This window comes from Gopherus evgoodei, chromosome 9 (genome assembly GCF_007399415.2).
Source record: "Gopherus evgoodei ecotype Sinaloan lineage chromosome 9, rGopEvg1_v1.p, whole genome shotgun sequence".
NCBI classification, from domain to species: Eukaryota; Metazoa; Chordata; order Testudines; family Testudinidae; genus Gopherus; species Gopherus evgoodei.
The window spans coordinates 37165962-37185195 of NC_044330.1; the positions used below are offsets into that span (position 1 = coordinate 37165962).

At 40.5% G+C, this 19234-nt stretch overlaps 1 protein-coding gene across 12 annotated transcripts in view; it reads left to right on the forward strand.

Moving 5' to 3' along the window:
* The window catches only part of DOCK10 (dedicator of cytokinesis 10), a 237318-nt gene that overhangs the window by 66270 nt on the left and 151814 nt on the right, over positions 1–19234 (forward strand). For 3 of the 12 annotated variants that reach the window (XM_030575214.1, XM_030575218.1, XM_030575221.1), the window contains exon 1: positions 13158–13330. The exons of the other annotated variants lie outside the window; for them this stretch is intronic. In XM_030575214.1, the coding sequence (XP_030431074.1) occupies positions 13226–13330 (105 nt within the window). In that variant the 5' untranslated portion in view covers positions 13158–13225. Of the gene's footprint in view, positions 1–13157; positions 13331–19234 lie in introns of those variants that run through there. 12 annotated transcript variants of the gene reach the window in all.

The following is a 19234-nucleotide window of genomic DNA, read 5'->3' on the forward strand; positions in this document are numbered from 1 at the left end:
AACTGAAAACTGATATACCTAATACAAAGAAAATGAACAAGGAAGTGGATGTTCTGCTAGTTTCTCTTCCCATGTCTAGACATCTAAGGTTGAGTAACTAGGCCCACCATAAATTCTTGCTGGGGTGTTGCTTGGTTTGGGTGATGATGGGAGAGAGTATTCAGAGCCTAATGGTTGGAGATCATGGGTCAGGAGAAACCTAATAGGCTGGGCTGAGTTCAGCACTGCATATTACTTCGCACAAGGCCCCACAAAACTAGAGCCAGTTCTGGGGTACAGGATTTCCTCTATTCTGGTCGGTATCTTCCAGCCTTTCTTCATGTTCATAAATAAATAAAACTACTTCATCAGTGAGAAAAATCACCCATTTATCACAAATATTTATTAGGATTCCCACTTATCAGCTTCTTGTCCCGATAAACCATAAAATGTTCCCCATCCAGATCTGATGAGCCATTAATAAGTCCAGGTGACTGAAACTTTAGTAAAAAGAACAGGAGTACTTGTGGCACCTTAGAGACTAACAAATTTATTTCAGCATGAGCTTTCGTGAGCTACAGCTCACTTCTTCGGATGCTCATGAAAGCTCATGCTGAAATAAATTTGTTAGTCTCTGAGGTGCCACAAGGACTCCTTTTCTTTTTGCGGGTACAGACTAACACGGCTGCTACTCTAAAACCTGAAACTTTAATAGTGGTATTATGATAATGTGCACAGGCCGCCATGGCAACTGGGGGCATGTTGGGCTATGCATTGTTACAAGCACATAGCAAGAGAGAGTCCTTGCCTTTAAGAGCTTATGGTTTAAGCACACAAAGGATGGGATAGGAAATGGAAGTGAAGTGACATGTCGCAGGTCGTACAGTAGCAGCGCCAGGAATAGAACACAGGTCTCGACTCCCAGTCCAGTGCTGTACATGCTGGCTGACGCTGGTTCTGCCTCCAGACCCATGCAGACCATCTAGAAGAGGAGGAGAGGGGCTAAGAGAGCATTTTGTTTTGAATCCTTTTCCCCTTGCTGCACACTAAACTAAATTAATGTGAATCTTACTAGCAGGACTTCATTCATTCCTTGTGTAGTAAATGAAAAAAGGAGTCCAGTCCATCACATATGCTTCTGAAATTCCTAATCTTTTTATGTGTCTGCCAAAATCACATAGTCAGCTGGGTATTTCAGAGTATCCAAAGGATAGATTATCACGTGTGGTCTGTTTCCCCTGAGCTGCTCAGAATATACCCAGGAGCTGTGAGGATATGCACATACGTGTCTGGGGCCATAAGAATGCAATGTTTAACAGATTAGCTTTTAGGCACAGGAGCACCGACTTATGCGCATAGTACAGTATAAGGAGAGAGACCAGTTTAGTGATTAAGAACAAAGCAGTCAGGGGATCCCAGGGTCTAATCCTGACAGAGCTATTGATAGACTGTATGACCTTGGCCAAGTTGCTTGACCTCCTTCTTCAATGATTCCAGCTGGGAAATTGGGTAAAAATGTGGAATTTCTCTCTAAACTAGATGTTGTATTTGAGCTGAGCTTTTCTGGGTAAATAGACGGAGAAAAATAATCCTTTTTGTAGCTGACAGTAGACTTCAATAGCATACATTAGAACCATGATCAGACTAGCGTGCGGTGGAAGCCAGCAACTGCAAACAGCATCATGTTTGGAAATAGTAAACAGAGATGATTACATTATTTAATGGCCTCTTATGGCCCTTCATCATTATTTGTGTTTTGTTATCAAGACATGACTCCAGCCCTATTCTATGAAAGCAAGAGTAATGTTGTTTTTTTTAAGATTTCCCAATGGAGTAAACTAAAGAAGAAATTAATTTAATTGCTTTTTTTGTTTTTGTCTGTATCAGCAGGATTAAATAGCTAATGGAAGGTTTATATTCACTGCCCTGATTCCTGGGCAGTGAACATGCAAGTGCTGGGAAGGAATTCTCTTTGTTTAGGGGGAGGGATAATACAGCCCAGTTTTGATCCAACCTACTCGGGGGCATTAGGGGCCAAAGCTGATGAAATACTGTGTTTTGTCTGTGCTGCTGGGTAGCATAGCAGAGAACCCACATATGGAGACTCCACACTCCCAACTTGGAACCAAAGGACAGGGCTGCTATACAGTATCTCATCTCCCTTCCACTCCCCCATGTGGCTACTACTGCTGAGAGATGTGGGAGGGAGTGCTGGTGGTGGAAAAAAGAGACTTGGGGCCAGATTCTCTTCTCTTCTCTTCTCTCACTAGTTTTATGAAAGTATAATTCCATTGACTTCACTGGAGCTACTCTTGGTTTGCACCAGTGCAAATGAAAGGAGAATCATGAGCGAGGAGTAGCAGATAAACATATCATGCACAGGGCTGGCTCTGCTGTTTTTGCAGCCCCAAGCAGTGCGCCAAATTGCCGGCGCTGATGGCGGGGGCAGTCCGTGAGCCCTTAGGGTGGTACGTGCATTTCCATGGCGGCGGCAATTCGGCTGCAGCTTCTATGTTCAGGACTGCCACCCCTTGCAGATTGCCGTCTCAAGCACCTGCTTGGAATGCTGGTGCCTGGAGCCGGCCCTGATCATGCCAGCCCTTGGGTGCAGTTGGATTTCCAATGTGGAAATCTGCCCAGGAGTTGCAGCTGATCAGACCAGCAGTATCTTCCCCTGCAACCTCACTCCAAGATGCAGCATAAAAGCAAAGTTGCTATGAATGACATGCTGAAAAGAGGAAATAGGAGCAGCAGATAGCTGTGCATCCATTAGTAGCCTCCCAAGATCTGCATGGATGCAGGGACTGCTTCCACACAGCTGAGCATGCTTCCCAAATGGGAGAATTGGGAGGAATTTCCATAAGTAAAACTGGGAAAAACAGTGAAGGGGTAGTAGGTGGTTCAGGATGTACTAACAGCAAGCGCCCATGAATGCTGTTAAGGTTGTTTCAGGTGTTTTGTGTGTGTGTGTGTGTGTGTGTGTGTGTGTACTGTAAGACCCATTAGGTACTCTATATGAAATCAAACTCATGACTGACGAAATACCCTCATGAGCATTGGCCTGCTAAACCCAGGGTTGGGAGTTCACTCCCTGAGGGGGCCATTTAGGGATTTGGGACAAAAATCTGTGTGAGGATTGGTCCTGCTTTGAGTGAGGGGTTGGACTAGATGACCTCCTGAGGTCCCTTCCAACCCTGATATTCTATGATACTTCTATGATACCAAGGCCTCCCTCTTCCTCTCTCCTCAGAGGGAAGTTTCAACCACAAAGGAGTCCCATGGACTCCAACAGTGCCCAAAGAAGCTAGCAAGTGCAATCCATTGAAAGCTCATGACACCTCCTACTTCCATGAGAGGGTGTCTACACCTTTCATGCAGTGCACAGAAATACAGGAACCTTTCACATATTTGTTCTGCATGAGGTACACTAATAACTGGGGCATGAAGCGAAGGTAAAAGCACAGTGAAAAGAATAGTTGAAATCAGTGCACTGTCAGCCTAAGAAGAAAAGAGATGGATTGACATAGCTGGAGCTGGTGACTTCAGGAGCCAATGTCTGGAAAGGCACATTAGCAGAGCCCTGGCAGATATTATAGAAGAGACTTGTGTTTTCCTTTCATGGCTGTTTGTTGCAGAGATGTTGTCACATTGCCTTGGAGAGCTCACCTTGTGTGCTAATGTCACAGTTATCATGATGAATTATCAGACCTCCCTGTGGTCAGAGCTAGTTTTACGGATTTGTAGAGCAAGTGAAAAAATGAGCTTGTTTAACCCTTCTGCTGGACTGATCACATGCTTAAGGGTAAGCAAGTGCTTAAGTGTTTGGTTAGATCAGGGCCTGGGTGCTCAGCAGGAACATGACCTATTTGCCTGGCAAATGTCAGTTTTGTGTGCCAAGCTGATCCAGTGCTAGAGCAGTTCTGAAAAAAGTTGTATTCGTTTTAATAACGAAGTAGGGTTTTTTCACTCTTGTTCTCGAAAATGGTAGAACTGTTTGTTTTCTCAGTAAAAACATGCTTTCAGGCAAACACTAACTTAGAACATTTCAGCCCCAAAGGTGACACTTTCGTAAAGTTTTGAGCAGCTAAAGACAAATGGTTAGGATAGAAAGCACTATGCAACTGAAATTGCAGTTGTAGCTTTTTCTCCTGCTGTAATGTTTGCTTTACCTGTCTAAGGAAGAGATCTTAACAAGCACAGTGTTCCCATTGGTGCATTCACAAACCACTAACAAGCTGTTAACATGTTCAGCATCCTGAAGAGGCGGATAATAGTGGTCTTTGGCAAAGAAAGATTGATGTATGATTTTTTGATATATCCTTCTGTTAATATTTTTGGCAATTAGACCATGGAATCTGTGTGGGGTGTATGACATCGATCATAATTAATTTCCTAGTTAGTGCTCTGACAAAGTTCTGAAGAGATGACACATTATATCTGATGTGATTTTGTCAGTCCAATTGCATGACCTACTTTTAGCAATGTTGCATTGTTGGAGAATGCAGGATCAGATGAACAATAATTATGTGCTTATAAATTGAAAATGAAAGCAAACTTGATGAATATAAATAGCAATTACAGTGTATATTTATGTAGTTTATCGGCTAACACAACCTATACACAATCATCCCGATTATCATTCTCAGTTCCTGAAATATACTTGCACAACCTTCAGCTCTTGTGGCTCCCGCATGGTATCCAATTGTTGCCCAGAAAAGATGGGGGAGCCCAGTAGAGTTTGTAACACTGAGCATCTTGCAGAAGAGTGCCAGAGGAATTATTACTATAGCATTAGGTGTTGGAGCTCTGTGAGGAGACTTGAGAGTCGAGTCTATCTTTTGTATTTTTTTAACTTCATATTGGTTCCTGAGTTCACACCCACATGCTATGAGTGATGAGAAGTGAGTCTGCAGCTACTTCTCTTTCCTCTGCAGAAGCAGAAATTTGGTATGACCTTTGCTATTTAGCTCTTTATTTTTTGTGGCTCGAGCAGGAACTGCAACAGATTAGGAAATGCTGCATGCCATTCAAAAGAGACAGACAATGATTTTGTACTACTTTTGGTGGAGGAAATAACAGAACATTTCTGTACCATTAATATAGTTTCAGTGGTGGCCTGATTTTACAGAGGCTATAGTCTATATTCCTTCAGCCAGGCTTCTACATCTCAAGAATTTAATAGTGTATATGTTTGTGATTGTGTTTTGTTTTCTTTTCCCCTGCCACTTGGCAGCCATTAACATCAGGAAATATAATACTCTGAGTGGATAGATGACTTGGCTTTGGCAAAATAAGCAGTATAAGAGTGAACAGAAAAGATTTTCCTTTTGATTTAGTCACTGATTTTAAGAGCTAAATGTTATCCTTATTAGTTATTTTTAGTGGTAGTTATTTTTACTGCCCCAGTAGATTGTTTGATGGATGATCCTGTGAAAAGGAGAACTTTAAGTAAGTCCATTTAGATTGATATGGAAGAGAATGAACTCTATCTATATAAGACTGCCACACATATGGTGACAGTGCGGCCTTTCACATGTCACCTCACCCAGGTGCCTCACATTTGATGTATGCACGAGAAGGTCTAGAAATGAGAATGGTGTCTAGTCTCCATTTCACTCAGTCATCATCTCTTTGCCAATTAGCACATTCCCTTCCAATGTTTATCACCTTCCCTTATTCCTTTCTTTCCTTTTTATTTACTTTTTTTTTTAATTGCCCTTCCTCATTTGTTTCTCTGGGGGAGCATTTTAGAAGTGTGATGTTTTATTATACTTTTGTATATTGTATTGTGTTTTATTGTGTTGTGGAGAATGTGTGGAGATCACATTTTCAAAAGTCCATGTCCAATGCATGCATGTGCAAGTTCTTCGTATGGGTGCAAAAATCAGGGATACATTTTCAACCTGCTCTGTTTTATGTGTCAGAATCCTTCTGAGACAAAAGTACTGAGCTGACTGCGATGCTTTCATTCTCCTGACACTTGCTGTGAGTTCCTATCATTGCGTGTGAGTTCTAATGAGTCTAAAGAAACTCAGGACTCTGAGTTTGTTATTGAAAGTGGCAGCATTGTTACTTGGAGCTAAGATTACATTATGATTCCTTTTTGTAGGAATATAGATAGATTATATAGTTTTGGGAGGACAGTATGATTTCAAGTTCAGAACATCAACTATACGTTTAAATATTTGGCCTAATATCCTTTAAAAGTATCTTTATATTTGAGATTGTGAACTGATAATGTGGACCTTTAACGCTTAATATTCATATTTCTGTAGGGCTACCATCAAAACACTAATGAAACAAAGGACAGCAAACCACATTGATGGTTTATTTCTGTATACAGCTACATATGCACGCATCAGTGCATATCATAAATTCAGACTGAAGTCAGTGACAACATGAAATAATTCATAGATTTAAGGGAAAAACAGGTTGCATCAGATGAAGATTTGAACGGTAGCAAAGAAAGAAAGAGTTATTATTTTTTAATTGGAGTTTCATTGAAGATAAAACAGATCAAACACTAACTGGCCACAAAGCTAAGAGAATATGTAGCCATTTCTAGAAAAGAAAGAAAGAGTCACATTGATATCCAGAGTCTTCATATTGTTAGGTTCATTCTAAACATTTCTGTTGGCTGAAAATGTTCAGAGCAGATGCTAATCAAACACTGAAGTAACTACCCGACATCTCATCGTTTTGCTGAATACTTCAACATTCTCTGGACCCCAAATATATCAGCCAGATGGAACAGCTCTCAGTTATCAGGCAAGGCTCCTGGAAGTGGGAGAACCTCTTGTGATGGGACAACGTTGTGGCTTAGTAACATCAATTTGCTACTTGGGGATGCTCATAATACAAATAATAATGTTTACATTACACTTTATGGTTGTGACTTTTAAAGCAGGGGACTTAGCCATATTAATTTATCCAACTTAATAAGCATTTAAGCTAATAATTATTTCAAGATAAGTCATTCAGACTTGTGCCAGCAGAAATTGGGAAGGTTGCAGAGGTAGAAATGCTCAGTGCAGGAGGAAAGGAACTTGTAGTGCTGTCTGATAGCTACTGTCCCTGCCATTTTAAGGGCCTGACCTGAAGTCAATAGGAGTCTTCCATTGGCTCCAGTGGGCTTTGGATGAAGACCTGCAAGAGTGGCATTGATAGGAGAACCTCTGTAATATTAAGTTCCTTTAGACAAAAGTGAGAGAAGAAGAGGAAGTAGAGATATCCTTAAGCCCCATAAAGAGTTGCATGGAGCAACCTGCTCTCACCAGTTCTCACCCATCATGGTTCAACTCAGCTGTTAGTATATATAAAACAGCTTCCAAAAGTATCGAAACGAGAGACTTTTGTAACCCACACACCTTCTGAGGCTGGTATTCTGTCCCATCTAGTGGCACTGAGAGCACTTACAGAGAGAGAGTTAAATGAGTTTGCTCTGCAGCCTTAGCTAACAGCTGGTTGGCTTTTAGCTCATGTGGTAGAGACTCATGCACTACGCTCCAGAGGCCCTCTGCCCTCCGATGACTGGGGTCCATCAGCATTACACTTGCACTCGCCAACATTTGCTTGACAGGATCCTACAGAGTGAATCTGTTTCAGAGGCCTGAGAGAAGGCTATTCTCATTCTTGCAATTAATTTTTTTTTTAACAACTGAATGCTTGCAGCAATTATACAAAAACATCAGCTTACTGCTCTGTTTGCAACATTAATGTGTGTGGTAATCTAAATGCTGCAGGCAAATTACTTGACTAGCAGCATTAATGTAGTGGTCAAGATCTGTGAAAGTTCATAGACTCTAAAGAGCTGTTATTTCATTGATGGTTGTAAGGAACTTGCTGTCTGTCACTGTCAAGAATGAGGAGTAATTAGGATATAATTTACAGTAGGTGTCAGGAAAGTTTTATTTTACACTTTTGCCAGGAGGTAAGATATTACTGGTCCCAATGGTATTCCCTATTGCAAGTACAGAGAATACCTGCTCAAAACAGCAACATCTTACCGACCAGAAAAAAGGTGTAAAACATTTTTTTTAGATTACAGCTACCAGCATACCAGTCCTACTTATATATGTATATATTTAACACAATTGCAATTTGTTGTTCCACCACCTCCTACATATTTTCTGTTGATTTCTCAGTATTCAGACTGTGTGCTTCTCAGCACAGAGATGATGCATTCTGCTATGCATGTAACACTCAAAGCTTGCTGCGAGTGCTACCAGAAATTACAATAAAGAGTACTGGGAGTCACATAGACTCATAGACTTTAAGGTCAGAAGGGACCATTATGATCATGTAGTCTGCCCTTCTGCACAAAGCAGGCCACAAAATTCTACCCATCCACTTCTATAACAAACTCCTAACCTATGTCTGAGTTATTGAAGTCTTCAGATTGTAGTTTGAAGATCTCAAGCTGCAGAGAATCCTCCAGCAAGTGACCCAGGCCCCACGCTGCAGAGGAAGGTGAAAAACCTCCAGGGCCTCTGCCAATCTGCCCGAGAGGAAAATTCCTTCCTGACCCCAAATATGGCAATCAGCTAAACCCTGAGCATGTGGGCAAGACTCACCAGCCAGCACCCAGGAAAGAATTCTCTGCAGTAACTCAGATCCCATCCCATATAACATCCCATCACAGACCACTAGGCATACTTACCTGCTGATAATCAAAGATCAGTTGCCAAAAATAATTGCCAAAATTAGGCTATCCCATCATACCATCCCTTCCATAAACTTATCAAGTTTAGTCTTAAAGCCAGATATGTCTTTTGCCCCCACTACTCCCCTTGGAAGGCTGTTCCAGAACTTCACTCCTCTAATGGTTAGAAACCTTCGTCTAATTTCGAGTCGAAGCTTCCTAGTGTTCAGTTTATACCCATTTGTTCTTGTTTCCACATTGGTACAAAGCTTAAATAATTCCTCTCCCTCCCTAATATTAATCCCTCTGATATATTTATAAAGAGCAAGCATATCCCCCCTCAATCTTCTTTTGGTTAGGCTAAACAAGCCAAGCTCTTTGAAGAAAGACAGGAAGATTCTCAGTGGGGATAGAAAAATGGGTGTAAATAGAATAAGAAGCAACTTGAACCTAAAATCAACTTTTATTTTTGTTGAGGTTCATAGAAGTTCAGTTAACTTCAGGAAGCAGAAGTGACATTATCCCTTGAGAAATGCTTCCCTTGCAGGATCTCCAGCCCAACCAGAATCCGGAAAGATAGGAGAGAGCTTCCAGTTTTTTGTCAGGTCTCTGAAGTCTCTGGAGATTTGGATAAAGTTCAAATCTGCCTCTTGATTTTGTAGTGCTTTTCTGAGCAAAACTAAGGACCAGACTCTGACAGGACTGTAAATATGTGTGCTGCGGGGTGTGGGAAGTGTGTGACTGATATTGTATCTTTCGGGACATTAAATATATGAATGGTTTATGTATGATTGTGTTCTACTCCATGGGGTGGGAGTACCACAGCGCCTTTGGGAATTTAAACAGTGGGAGGTGTCAAAGGCAAGTCACTGCAACTAAACAGCTCTATAGTGGTGTCAGCCCCTGGAGGGATTTATATGTACTGGTTCAAGCTGGGTTCTCTAGAGATTAGAAGACAAAGAAAGGGCTTTTGATATAAAAGGGATGAGCCTGACGTGAAACAAGGTTTTCTTTCTGATCCAGCAAATGGACAGAACCTTCTATCCAGGAGGGCCCCAACCATTGTGAAAGGAATGAAAAGACAGTGGCCAGTTAGGCCCAGTAAGACTGAGGGGTAACCTCTGGTAAGTTTTTAGCATGTGCCTAGGGACTTGTATTGTTTTTTGTAAATATGTTTTGTCTGTAATGCTTTTAACTTAAGAATAAATGTGCTTGCTCTGAAGGAGCTGTCTGGTAACTTGTAACTGCTGGCAATACACTGTTCATATTCCTCAGAAAAAAAAAATTCGGAGGTATTAGCCATCAGGCAGACTAGTTTCCTGGGGATATCACTGTGTAAGGCAGGGAGTTATGCAGCCTTAAAACTCCCTGGTCAGAAGGTAGTGGGGCAAGGACCACTGCCCAGAGATTGGTGATGTCTGGAAACCTGAGTCCTGACTGAACACTCCTGGAGTGGACCACGGAGATGTGAGGAGAGATACAGTTGCTGTTACCCTGAAGCTGTGATTGAGTATGCAAGGCATGCACAAGTGTCTGTCACACTGTTGCAGTCACTGTTCCCTTTTGGGGTTGTGGGGAGCGACAGTGCTATGCTCATCCCAACCTGAGGCAGTGACTAGATGCTACATTTTGGCCTGACACTTCTGTCCCTTCTCAGATTCACTCATCAGTAATGTTCATCCTATTTTCTTGCAATCAGGCAATAATGAAAAAGGTTTGAGGAAAGGAAACCTTATGGCCCTTTGGCACAATAAAGTGTTAGAGAAAGTGATCGGTATTCTAAAGAGTCTCTGAGAGGAATCTATACCTGCGTTAAGTTAACTCAACAGAGTTGAATTTTCCAGCATTTAATTTAATGTCTGGCATGGACGTTTTGTCTTGGCAGTTAGATCTACTGTGTCATATGAGAGGCTGTCAGGAATCAGCTAGAGTAGAATGGTGGTTTGAGAGAAAATAAGGAAGAATTCCAGCTTTGTTAATGTTGTGGTTTTGTATTGTTAGCCACTGGAAATGTCTGCATGTCTTGGCAAAGGACTTCTCTCTTTTCCATCTTTTACTGCCAGACGGCGAAGACTTTCACTGCTTTGCTTAATGTGTGTACAGTGAAACCTGTCTTAAGTAATCATTGGAGAGATCAGCAAAATTCATTTGCTTAATAGAGATGGTCTTCTAATAAAGAAAAAAGTAGAATTGTGCTCAGTAAGGGGAAGGGGTGGTCTCTGAAGGCAGGAAGTTGCCTATTAAGAACGTTCTGTTGTTCAGGTTGCACTGTATTCTAAGTTGTGAAATGTCATAGACAAAAGCAAGCGAGCTAATCCAATTGACATACTGTTTCATAAGGATGTGCTGTAGTGGTTCTTACTCCCAAATGGCCATCAGAAGACAAGAACTCTCACATTTAGCATAGGAATACTGCACATGGGTTACTACTAGAAATATGGAATACTGCAGAGGTTTTGAAAGATGCCTAAAGACATTCAGGAGTTTAAAAGGATTAGTTGGAAATTGGAAGGAAAACATGGCACTCCGGACAAATTCGTAGGCCTCAGACTATACGCTGCATGATGACTGTAACAAATTATAGGAATGTTATTTTTACTGCAGTTCGAAGCTCTTTTTGAAAGAGGAATGCATGGCTAGCTGGTGCACCCACAGCTCAGGAAGAGAGAATAACAGAGAGACATAGCTCAGCCATGGTGAGAATTAAGGAAAACTGTTAATTGCCTTGGATCAAACACATTTAAAAAAAATGACATGTAAAGAGAATCTGTGATGAGAAAATATAGCATGACACACATCCTCAGCTATGACCAAACAGTGGTGGTGGAAAAGTGTCTTTTGTGCTCTCTTGGGACATCTATATACTGGTCTAATCCCCTATCTTAATTTAGAATAGCTTGACAGCTGCCCTAAATTATATTGCTGCCATCATCTTCAAGAAGCCTTGGCTTGCCAGAATGTAAGAAGCCCCGAGACCTGGCCTCATCTCCAGTACATCCCCTACCCTGGCAGCAGGGACAGATGTCTAGGAGCCTCTATACTGGCTCTACATCACTGGAGGATCCCAGTACTCTGAGACTGATCCTCCTGTGATAAGCTCTGTGAGCTCTATACATGTTTTGTACCAGTAATGCCTATGAAGGGGACTGCAAGTTAATTGACTGAGATATACTGTATAGCCATCTCCCCAAAAGCTATCAGGCAGATCTAATATGACCTGAGGAAATCATGGGACTGTATGCATGGGTGATACTTCTTATATGCCATGGTTACCAATGCCTTAGATTAATAACACTTTTATAGAAATGCAGCCTGGATGTTATAGAAAGGTAATCTTTCAGCCTTCCTATATGTGACTCTGTAGAATTAGAGCTAGATGGCTAAATTCTGTTCAGTTACAATGATATAAATGCAGAGTAACTCAGATGACACCAACTGACACATTCCTTTTTGAAGCCAGCAGAATTACCCTGGATTCAAACTGTTGTTAAAGGGAGAGTACTCTTAAAAATCCCAGCACACGAAGGAGGATGTAGAAAGTGTTCTGAGAAGTGTTTAGATAGGGAAAAGAGAGAGATTTTTTAAAAAGAAAATGTAGAGTATTTTCAGAAGATATTTCCTCTTTAACAATGTTTTAGACTGCATTATCTGGTGATAAATATTGTTTTATTCAGATATTTATACATCAGTGAGGCGGAAATATTAAACACAGAAATTTCTTGTATTTTACATGTCAAAAACAGAATTTGAACAATTATATAACAAAAATGTCTATAGCTGTCAAGTGTCTATAGATATAACATTTTACAGAGCTTTTCTTCCTCTTATTGGCCGTTGAGAAAGATGAACTGTTATTCAGACACAAAAAATGGAGTTTATTTGACATCAGATGTCTGAAAATGATGACCTAAGTAACAGTTCTTAAAAATGGGAGTTGTGGTTGATAGCGAAGAAGATTATTGTCTTGAGAATAAACTTCTTTGGTTTATTCAGGTTGCAAATGCATATGCAACAGCGGCTGTGTCCATACAAGTAGAATTCAGTCAAAGGCAATGTGTAGTGTGTGTGTGTGTGGTTTACACAGGGTCACGTACCCCCCTCCCCCTTGATTTCTGCCAGGGTTTATATGCCTTGCCCGAACCCTGCTGCAGATCGTCAGAACCTTTAAATTGTGCCTCCGCCCCACTGTCGTCTCTGAACTCAGTCATTTTGGCTCTCGACCAGTGAAGAGTTTGGCAGAGGAGAGGGCTGGTAAAGGACATAAATGGTTTTTTTGGAGGCAAAGATAGAAGTTTAGCTGTAATAATTTCTCTACAACTTCCTATCTCAATCTGCTATAAAGACAAGGTGCTAAGCTTTTATTTATGGCTTAATGAGATACTGTCTTCCCAATAGCGGAATACTACTCACAGGAAGCAATGAGTTATTGCTGGTTTTCTTTTCCTTTCTGTTCAGTTACTGTGGATACAGCATGTGTTACGTTTTAGACACACTTCCCTTTTGAACAGTCTGCATTTGGGTTCCTGAAGCTGCTGAAGCAAAAAGGTTAAAGGAGCACAGTTTTTAAAGAGTGATTTGTTTGCTGCTTGAGTTCCCATTGATACAATGAGCTTTCGAGGGAAAGTTTTCAAAAGGGAGCCCAGTGAACTATGGAGGAAGAGGAGGACTGTTAGGCGAGTAAATCAAGGGGAAATTCACAGATTAAGTTGCGTATGTATATTTATTTATTTTTCTATTGTCTACTGCTTTTCAAGGCTGGTTAAAAATAGCAGGGCAAATCCTCATCAGCAGCCTACTCCTGGGTGGTAAGGGGCATGGGATTTGGTCCTTGGTATCTCCATATGAAAAAGAATCAAGGGATGTTTGAATGAAACGAAAGCATTGAGACCTCAGTGTGTATAACGGAATCTATGATATAGCAGAAGAACATGTATAAAGCAAGTGCTGATACTTTTACTCATGCAGAATTCTACTTTGTAACACACTGAAGCCAATGGTGCTCCTTGTAAAGTGCTGCTCTTTGTAAGTAAGGGTATCACAATCTGACTCTAGATAGTTTGTGCCTGTATTGTGTTTTTGAGAGAGGAAAAAAAAAAGAACCAATATTCTTTTACAGTGGTGTGGACAAGTGGCGAGGGCTCTGGACAAAAAGACCTGGGTAGAAATCCTGCCCCTTTGAAGTCAATGAGAGTTTTGCCATGGACTGCAATCGGGCAAGGATTTCACCTCTGAAATTTACTACTGGCTCTGCCATTAATTCACTGTGGGACATTGGGCGAGTCATTTAATAACTCTACGTGTAAGTTTCCCATGGTGTCAAAGTTTACCGGTCTTCGTAAAGTGCTTTGAGCTTACAGCATTACTTTTAGAGATAATAGGACCTTTCCCTCACATAGGTATTATGAAAATTTGTGGAAGACCTGGGTTAATATGTTATATCAGTGGTTCTCAAACTTTTGTACTGGTGACCCCTTTCACATAGCAAGCCTCTTAGTGTGACCCCGTTTATAAATTAAAAACACTTTTTAATATATTTAACACCATTACCAGTGCTGGAGGTAAAGTGGGGTTTGGGTGGAAGCTGACAGCTTGTGACTCCCCATATAATAACCTCACAACCCCCGAGGGATCCTGACCCCCAGTTTGAGAACCCCTATGTTATATCGTGTATTTTTTTCTTATATTAGTGGAGAGCCCTTTTTTTGATGATTGTAAGAAAATTAATATACTTGAAGAATTTATTTTAACTAGCCCTCTTCCAGAGTCAAAAATCCCAAACCTTTGATTCATTAAAATTTGGTCAGCCAAGTTGACTTGAGAGTTAGGTTCACAGTTCCCTGAGATAAGGGTTTTGTTTCTGCTTGCTGAGATATCTTTCAGTCTGCCATGTAGGAGATATTTATGATATGGAAATGAATCAGCAAAAATAACATTAATATGTAGTTCTTGTTGTCCTAGCTCATTGGCAGGCAATTGAAGACACCATGGGGCAGACTTCCAAATGAACTCAAAAATGCGGGCAAATTTTCAGAAGATCTCAGCTCCCATTGGGAATAAATAAATGGCCATGTTTTCAAAGTATCACAACAGGGGCTACTGAGGGTGGCTGAGCACTTCTTTAGGCTGAGGTCCTTTGAAATTCTAACCCTGTGAGTCTGTTCCTGTTAGTGGCAAAACTCAGTGGTACAGGATCAGGTTGTATGTGCCTGAAAACTAAAACATCTTAAGAGCCTTAAAACGACACCACTATCTTTGTGGCACATGGAATAAACTTGTGTGGGGGGGGGGTTGGAAATATTTGAAAACTGAAGCATTTAGAATGTACTATTCCTTTTAGCCTTTGCTAATGGTAATTATTCTCTCTCTTGTTTTGTTCTGACAGCATATAAAGGACAATCTAAAACTTCATACCTTTTGTCAACCTTTTATAGTCAATCTGCAATTCTTAAGTTTATAGATCTCATCATTTAAGCTTCATAGTACCTTGTCGCTTTATAATAATGGCCTAATTTGGTCCCATTGAAGTCAATAAAACTTTGATGGGTTCAGGACATTTTGCATGATTTATCACATAAAATCCTATGCTAAGAGGACTTTTGGCCTCATCCTGCAAATCCTAATGTAAGTGAATAATGACCACTAATGCAGCATCAGACCTAAAGGAAAATAGGATCACAAGCTTGCTAGTGATAAACTATAATGGAAGTAGTGAAAGTGAACTCCTTGTTTTTAAATGGATGTAAGTACATTTGCTAATACTTGTTCGCACTTGGGGCCAGATCCTCAGCTAGTGTAAACTGGCCTAATTCTTTTGATTTTTAATAGTGCCACACTGATGTACAGCAACTGAAGTTCTGGCCAGTAAAAGTATAAATAGTGATTTCTAGAAGATGATAAAAACAGTATCCTTTGAATTGTGCATCTAGCCATTCTGAAGGAAAAGGGACTTAAAGTACTAAAGGGTTATCCGGAAGCAATACATAGCATCGGTTTCAATCAGACATTCAGACATTCTTACTACATTTTCCTTTAGGTGACTGGCTGTTGTAATTTCTGTGTTCATTTAAGTGGGATTTTTTAACAAAGCCCAGCATTTGCTCTGAGCTGTGTTCTTTTTAACTTCAGGTTACACTAAGATGGAACCACTGTCACATATTATTCTGCTTGTGTATTTCTCCATAGTTTGTTTAGCCCCTAGGCAAGTAGCAAAACATGGGTTCCCTCAGATTTACTTCTGCTGTTTGCAGCCGGTCTTTCCACCCAATATTTCATAACTGGAGCACACAGATTCTTGTGCCAAGGGCATTTTTGCTGTCAATCAATAGTTCCTCTTTGGAGAGTAGCTGCAAATATCCTCAGTGTGTCAGGACACTATGGATCCAAGTTGTGAAGGCATTGAGCTCAGCACCTCACAGGAAGCAAGTAGGGGTATACAGGCTCTACGTTTGCTGTAATGGGTTGTCTAATATCTGCCAGAAACTATTTTGTAAATACTTTAATTATCTCTGAATGATTTAGAATGTCTGTAGATTTTGGATAAGTTCACTATAGTTGGCCTGGTTCTGTTCCTGTTTACAATGGTGTAACTATTAATTTACTGGAGATGTTCCTGATGAACATCATCAGCATGAGGGCAGAAACCAGCCCAGTATTTCCATCTGAGCTGTTAAGACATCTGTATAGCCAGTGATCACTCTTACAAATGAATCCTTGATAGAATGTAGACAAACATAGTAAAAATATAATTATTTATTGAGAGATACTGCATGGAAAGTAGATAAAATTGACTATAGTGTAACTGACTGCAGAATAGATAGAAGAAAGACGAGAGATCTCCATTGTATGACAATGATATATTATTAAATACTGCATAGAAATCAAGCGGAACAATCTCTAATGAATATTTGCTAAATATTTAGAATGGATATAAGAATTTGTGCTATGTGTATTTTTGCTTTTGAGATTTGTAAGATGGCACAGTATTTTAAAGGACTATTTAGCAGTAGTTTTATAATGTCCCAGATCAAAACTAAAGGAAACTTTAAAACCTACCCATGCCAAAACATTATGTGGCCACAAATTGTGATTTTTATCATGAAACTCACGATATTTGGTGTTTTGATTAAAGCTCCAACTTATGAACTCATTTGATGTTGTAAGACTCGCAACTTTCACTTAAGAAAAGAAAAATATTAAAAGGTTTCTAGCCCTCCTGGACATATACTGGAAATCATAGTCCAAGTGTACCATAAGGCTCAAAAATAAAAAGAATCCATTTAAAAAAAATCTCATGATTTTAGAGGCCTCATTCTTGCTGTTAGAATATTTCAGATTGGCAGTGTTGCACACATTCACAGACATGCCATCTCTAAGTCCAAATGCTATATATTACAATTTGTAGTGCACATGCCACTTCCTTTCTTAGTGGAGGAGATGTGCTAGATTGGACTGGCAGAGGAATGACCACTCCTGGGGTCCTAGTTGGAGTGAGTCAAGTTCTCCTGTACCAGAGCCCTCACTCCCTTTTCTCCTTGCTTAGAATACAGGTGAAAAATATCCATAGATGAAGTTGGGGAGAGATAGACTGGAGCAGACTCCACTGCCCCAAAACACCCATTGGCCAATTCCAGGGGAGGTAGGGAGCCATTTGGCATTTGTGAGCCCATAGCCATTCTGCTGGTGCAAGTTGCCCTTCCTGCTTTGCCTTGAGGCTTAGTTGTCAGAGCTGGGTAAAATAATATAATAAAATAGGAGGGGATCCTTATTTAAGTAAATATTTTAGCAACTTGTGCTGCTGTCCAGTGCAGATCAAAAGGCCAGCTTATAGGGTAAACCTGATCACAGTCCCAAGAGGAACAGATGGACCCTATTAGCCTGTTGGGCGAAAGGAGGTCTTAAGTCTTCAAAAACTGAGGTCTTCCTCTTCTGTATCCTCATTTCCCCATGCAGTGGGAGGGTGGCAGGGTAAAGCTAAATCAGAAGTTGGGATTTGGGTAAGGGAGCTAACTCCCATTCCTTGGTTGTATGACATCAGACTATTCAACCCCATGCTGGACCCAGTTAATGCGTGGTGGCCAACATGTGCCCTTAATATTAAAAATAAACTAAAGTTGTGGCATGCTGCTTTAAATCCATTTAGGTGTGTTTGTCGTACTTTTCTCGTGTGTCCTGATCGAATGCAAATAACAGAAATGTGTTCTATTTAGTCGTAACCCAGATTTACAATACGTGCAGTGGTATTAATTGGCCGTACCAGTTCGAAACTCAGCAAAGTTGTTGTTCCAAGACAGCCTTTCTTAAGCTATTGCAGACATCATAAATGTAAATTCTCCAAGTATTGTATAGGTGAAATTTACACTACCTCCAAAATGCATGTTTAAATGAACTTTGTACTGAAATGACTGATAGAATTCACCACCCCAACCTGCCAGCAGGCCCAGTGGACCACTGCCACTTTAATTCCTACGTGAGACAGTGGATCCATATAATTGTGAATCTCTTCAGCATGTTGTCAGACAACCCTTACAAAATCGCTTAATCAGGGTTAGTGCAGAGTCCCCCTCTATGATCCATAGGAAAGGCAGAGATACACCTCTCTCCACAGTGTGAAGTAGCTGCTATGAGGCAGCTCTGCTGCAGTCCAATTTTCTGGCCCAGGCCAGGGGTTTGAAATTCCCCTCTCAAACCTGTCACCTGTCCCCTACATACAACCCATGTGTTCAGACTCTACGAAGGTTAAGTGAATTTCATCCTGGGATTCTGTCACCTCTGCATACTTGCTTTGAGGTTGAAATTAACCTGATGCCTTTAAAAGTAAACATTTTGCCAGTGTTGTTATATTCCGTTCTGATTAGTGTCATATAAAGGGACAACAAATGGAGCAGCTGTTTGGAACCAAGGGATGTTTTGTGTAAATAAAACTATAAATGCTAGGATATTGACAAGACGTTTTTCACCCTAAGTTACCTGTGAACAAGTATTTAATCAACGCCTGTGAAGTATTTACAATTTAGAAACCCACCAGCAGCATTTTAAATTGAAGAATAAAAAAATCGTCATTTTTAATTAAATTAAAAATTTCAACAATATGTTCAGGGATCATAATGACACGTGTATAGTAATGGTAATTCCAGCAATTGGTTTACTGTAGGAGATTTATTTATCCTTTTCCCCAAAGTGTTTAGAGCTAAACTTCTAAACTTCCACCTACTGTGTAAAGTGGGCCAAACAATTAATTTTCTTGTTCTTATGAATATTCTTCCAAACTTTATCGGTAATTCTGCCTAATTGTATTCAGATAGTATTCAGACATTGTAGACATGGTATGTACTAGGCATATGGGATTTAAATACAAATATATAGCCCTGATGCAGGAAAGCACTTAGGCATGCATGTAATTTTAAGCACCAAAGCAGGACTTCACTATATGCTTAAAGTTAAGCACAGACTGAAGCATCCTTCATGATCCCTGGATAAGATTTCTGGCTTTGTGTCACTGAAATCCCCGAAAGCTACAGGAGACCACATCTTTCAAAATCAAAGTGGCCTGAACTAGTCATCCGTATCTTGTCAAGATAGTCAGAGTGTTTCTGCTTTTGCAAGTATCTGCTTCTC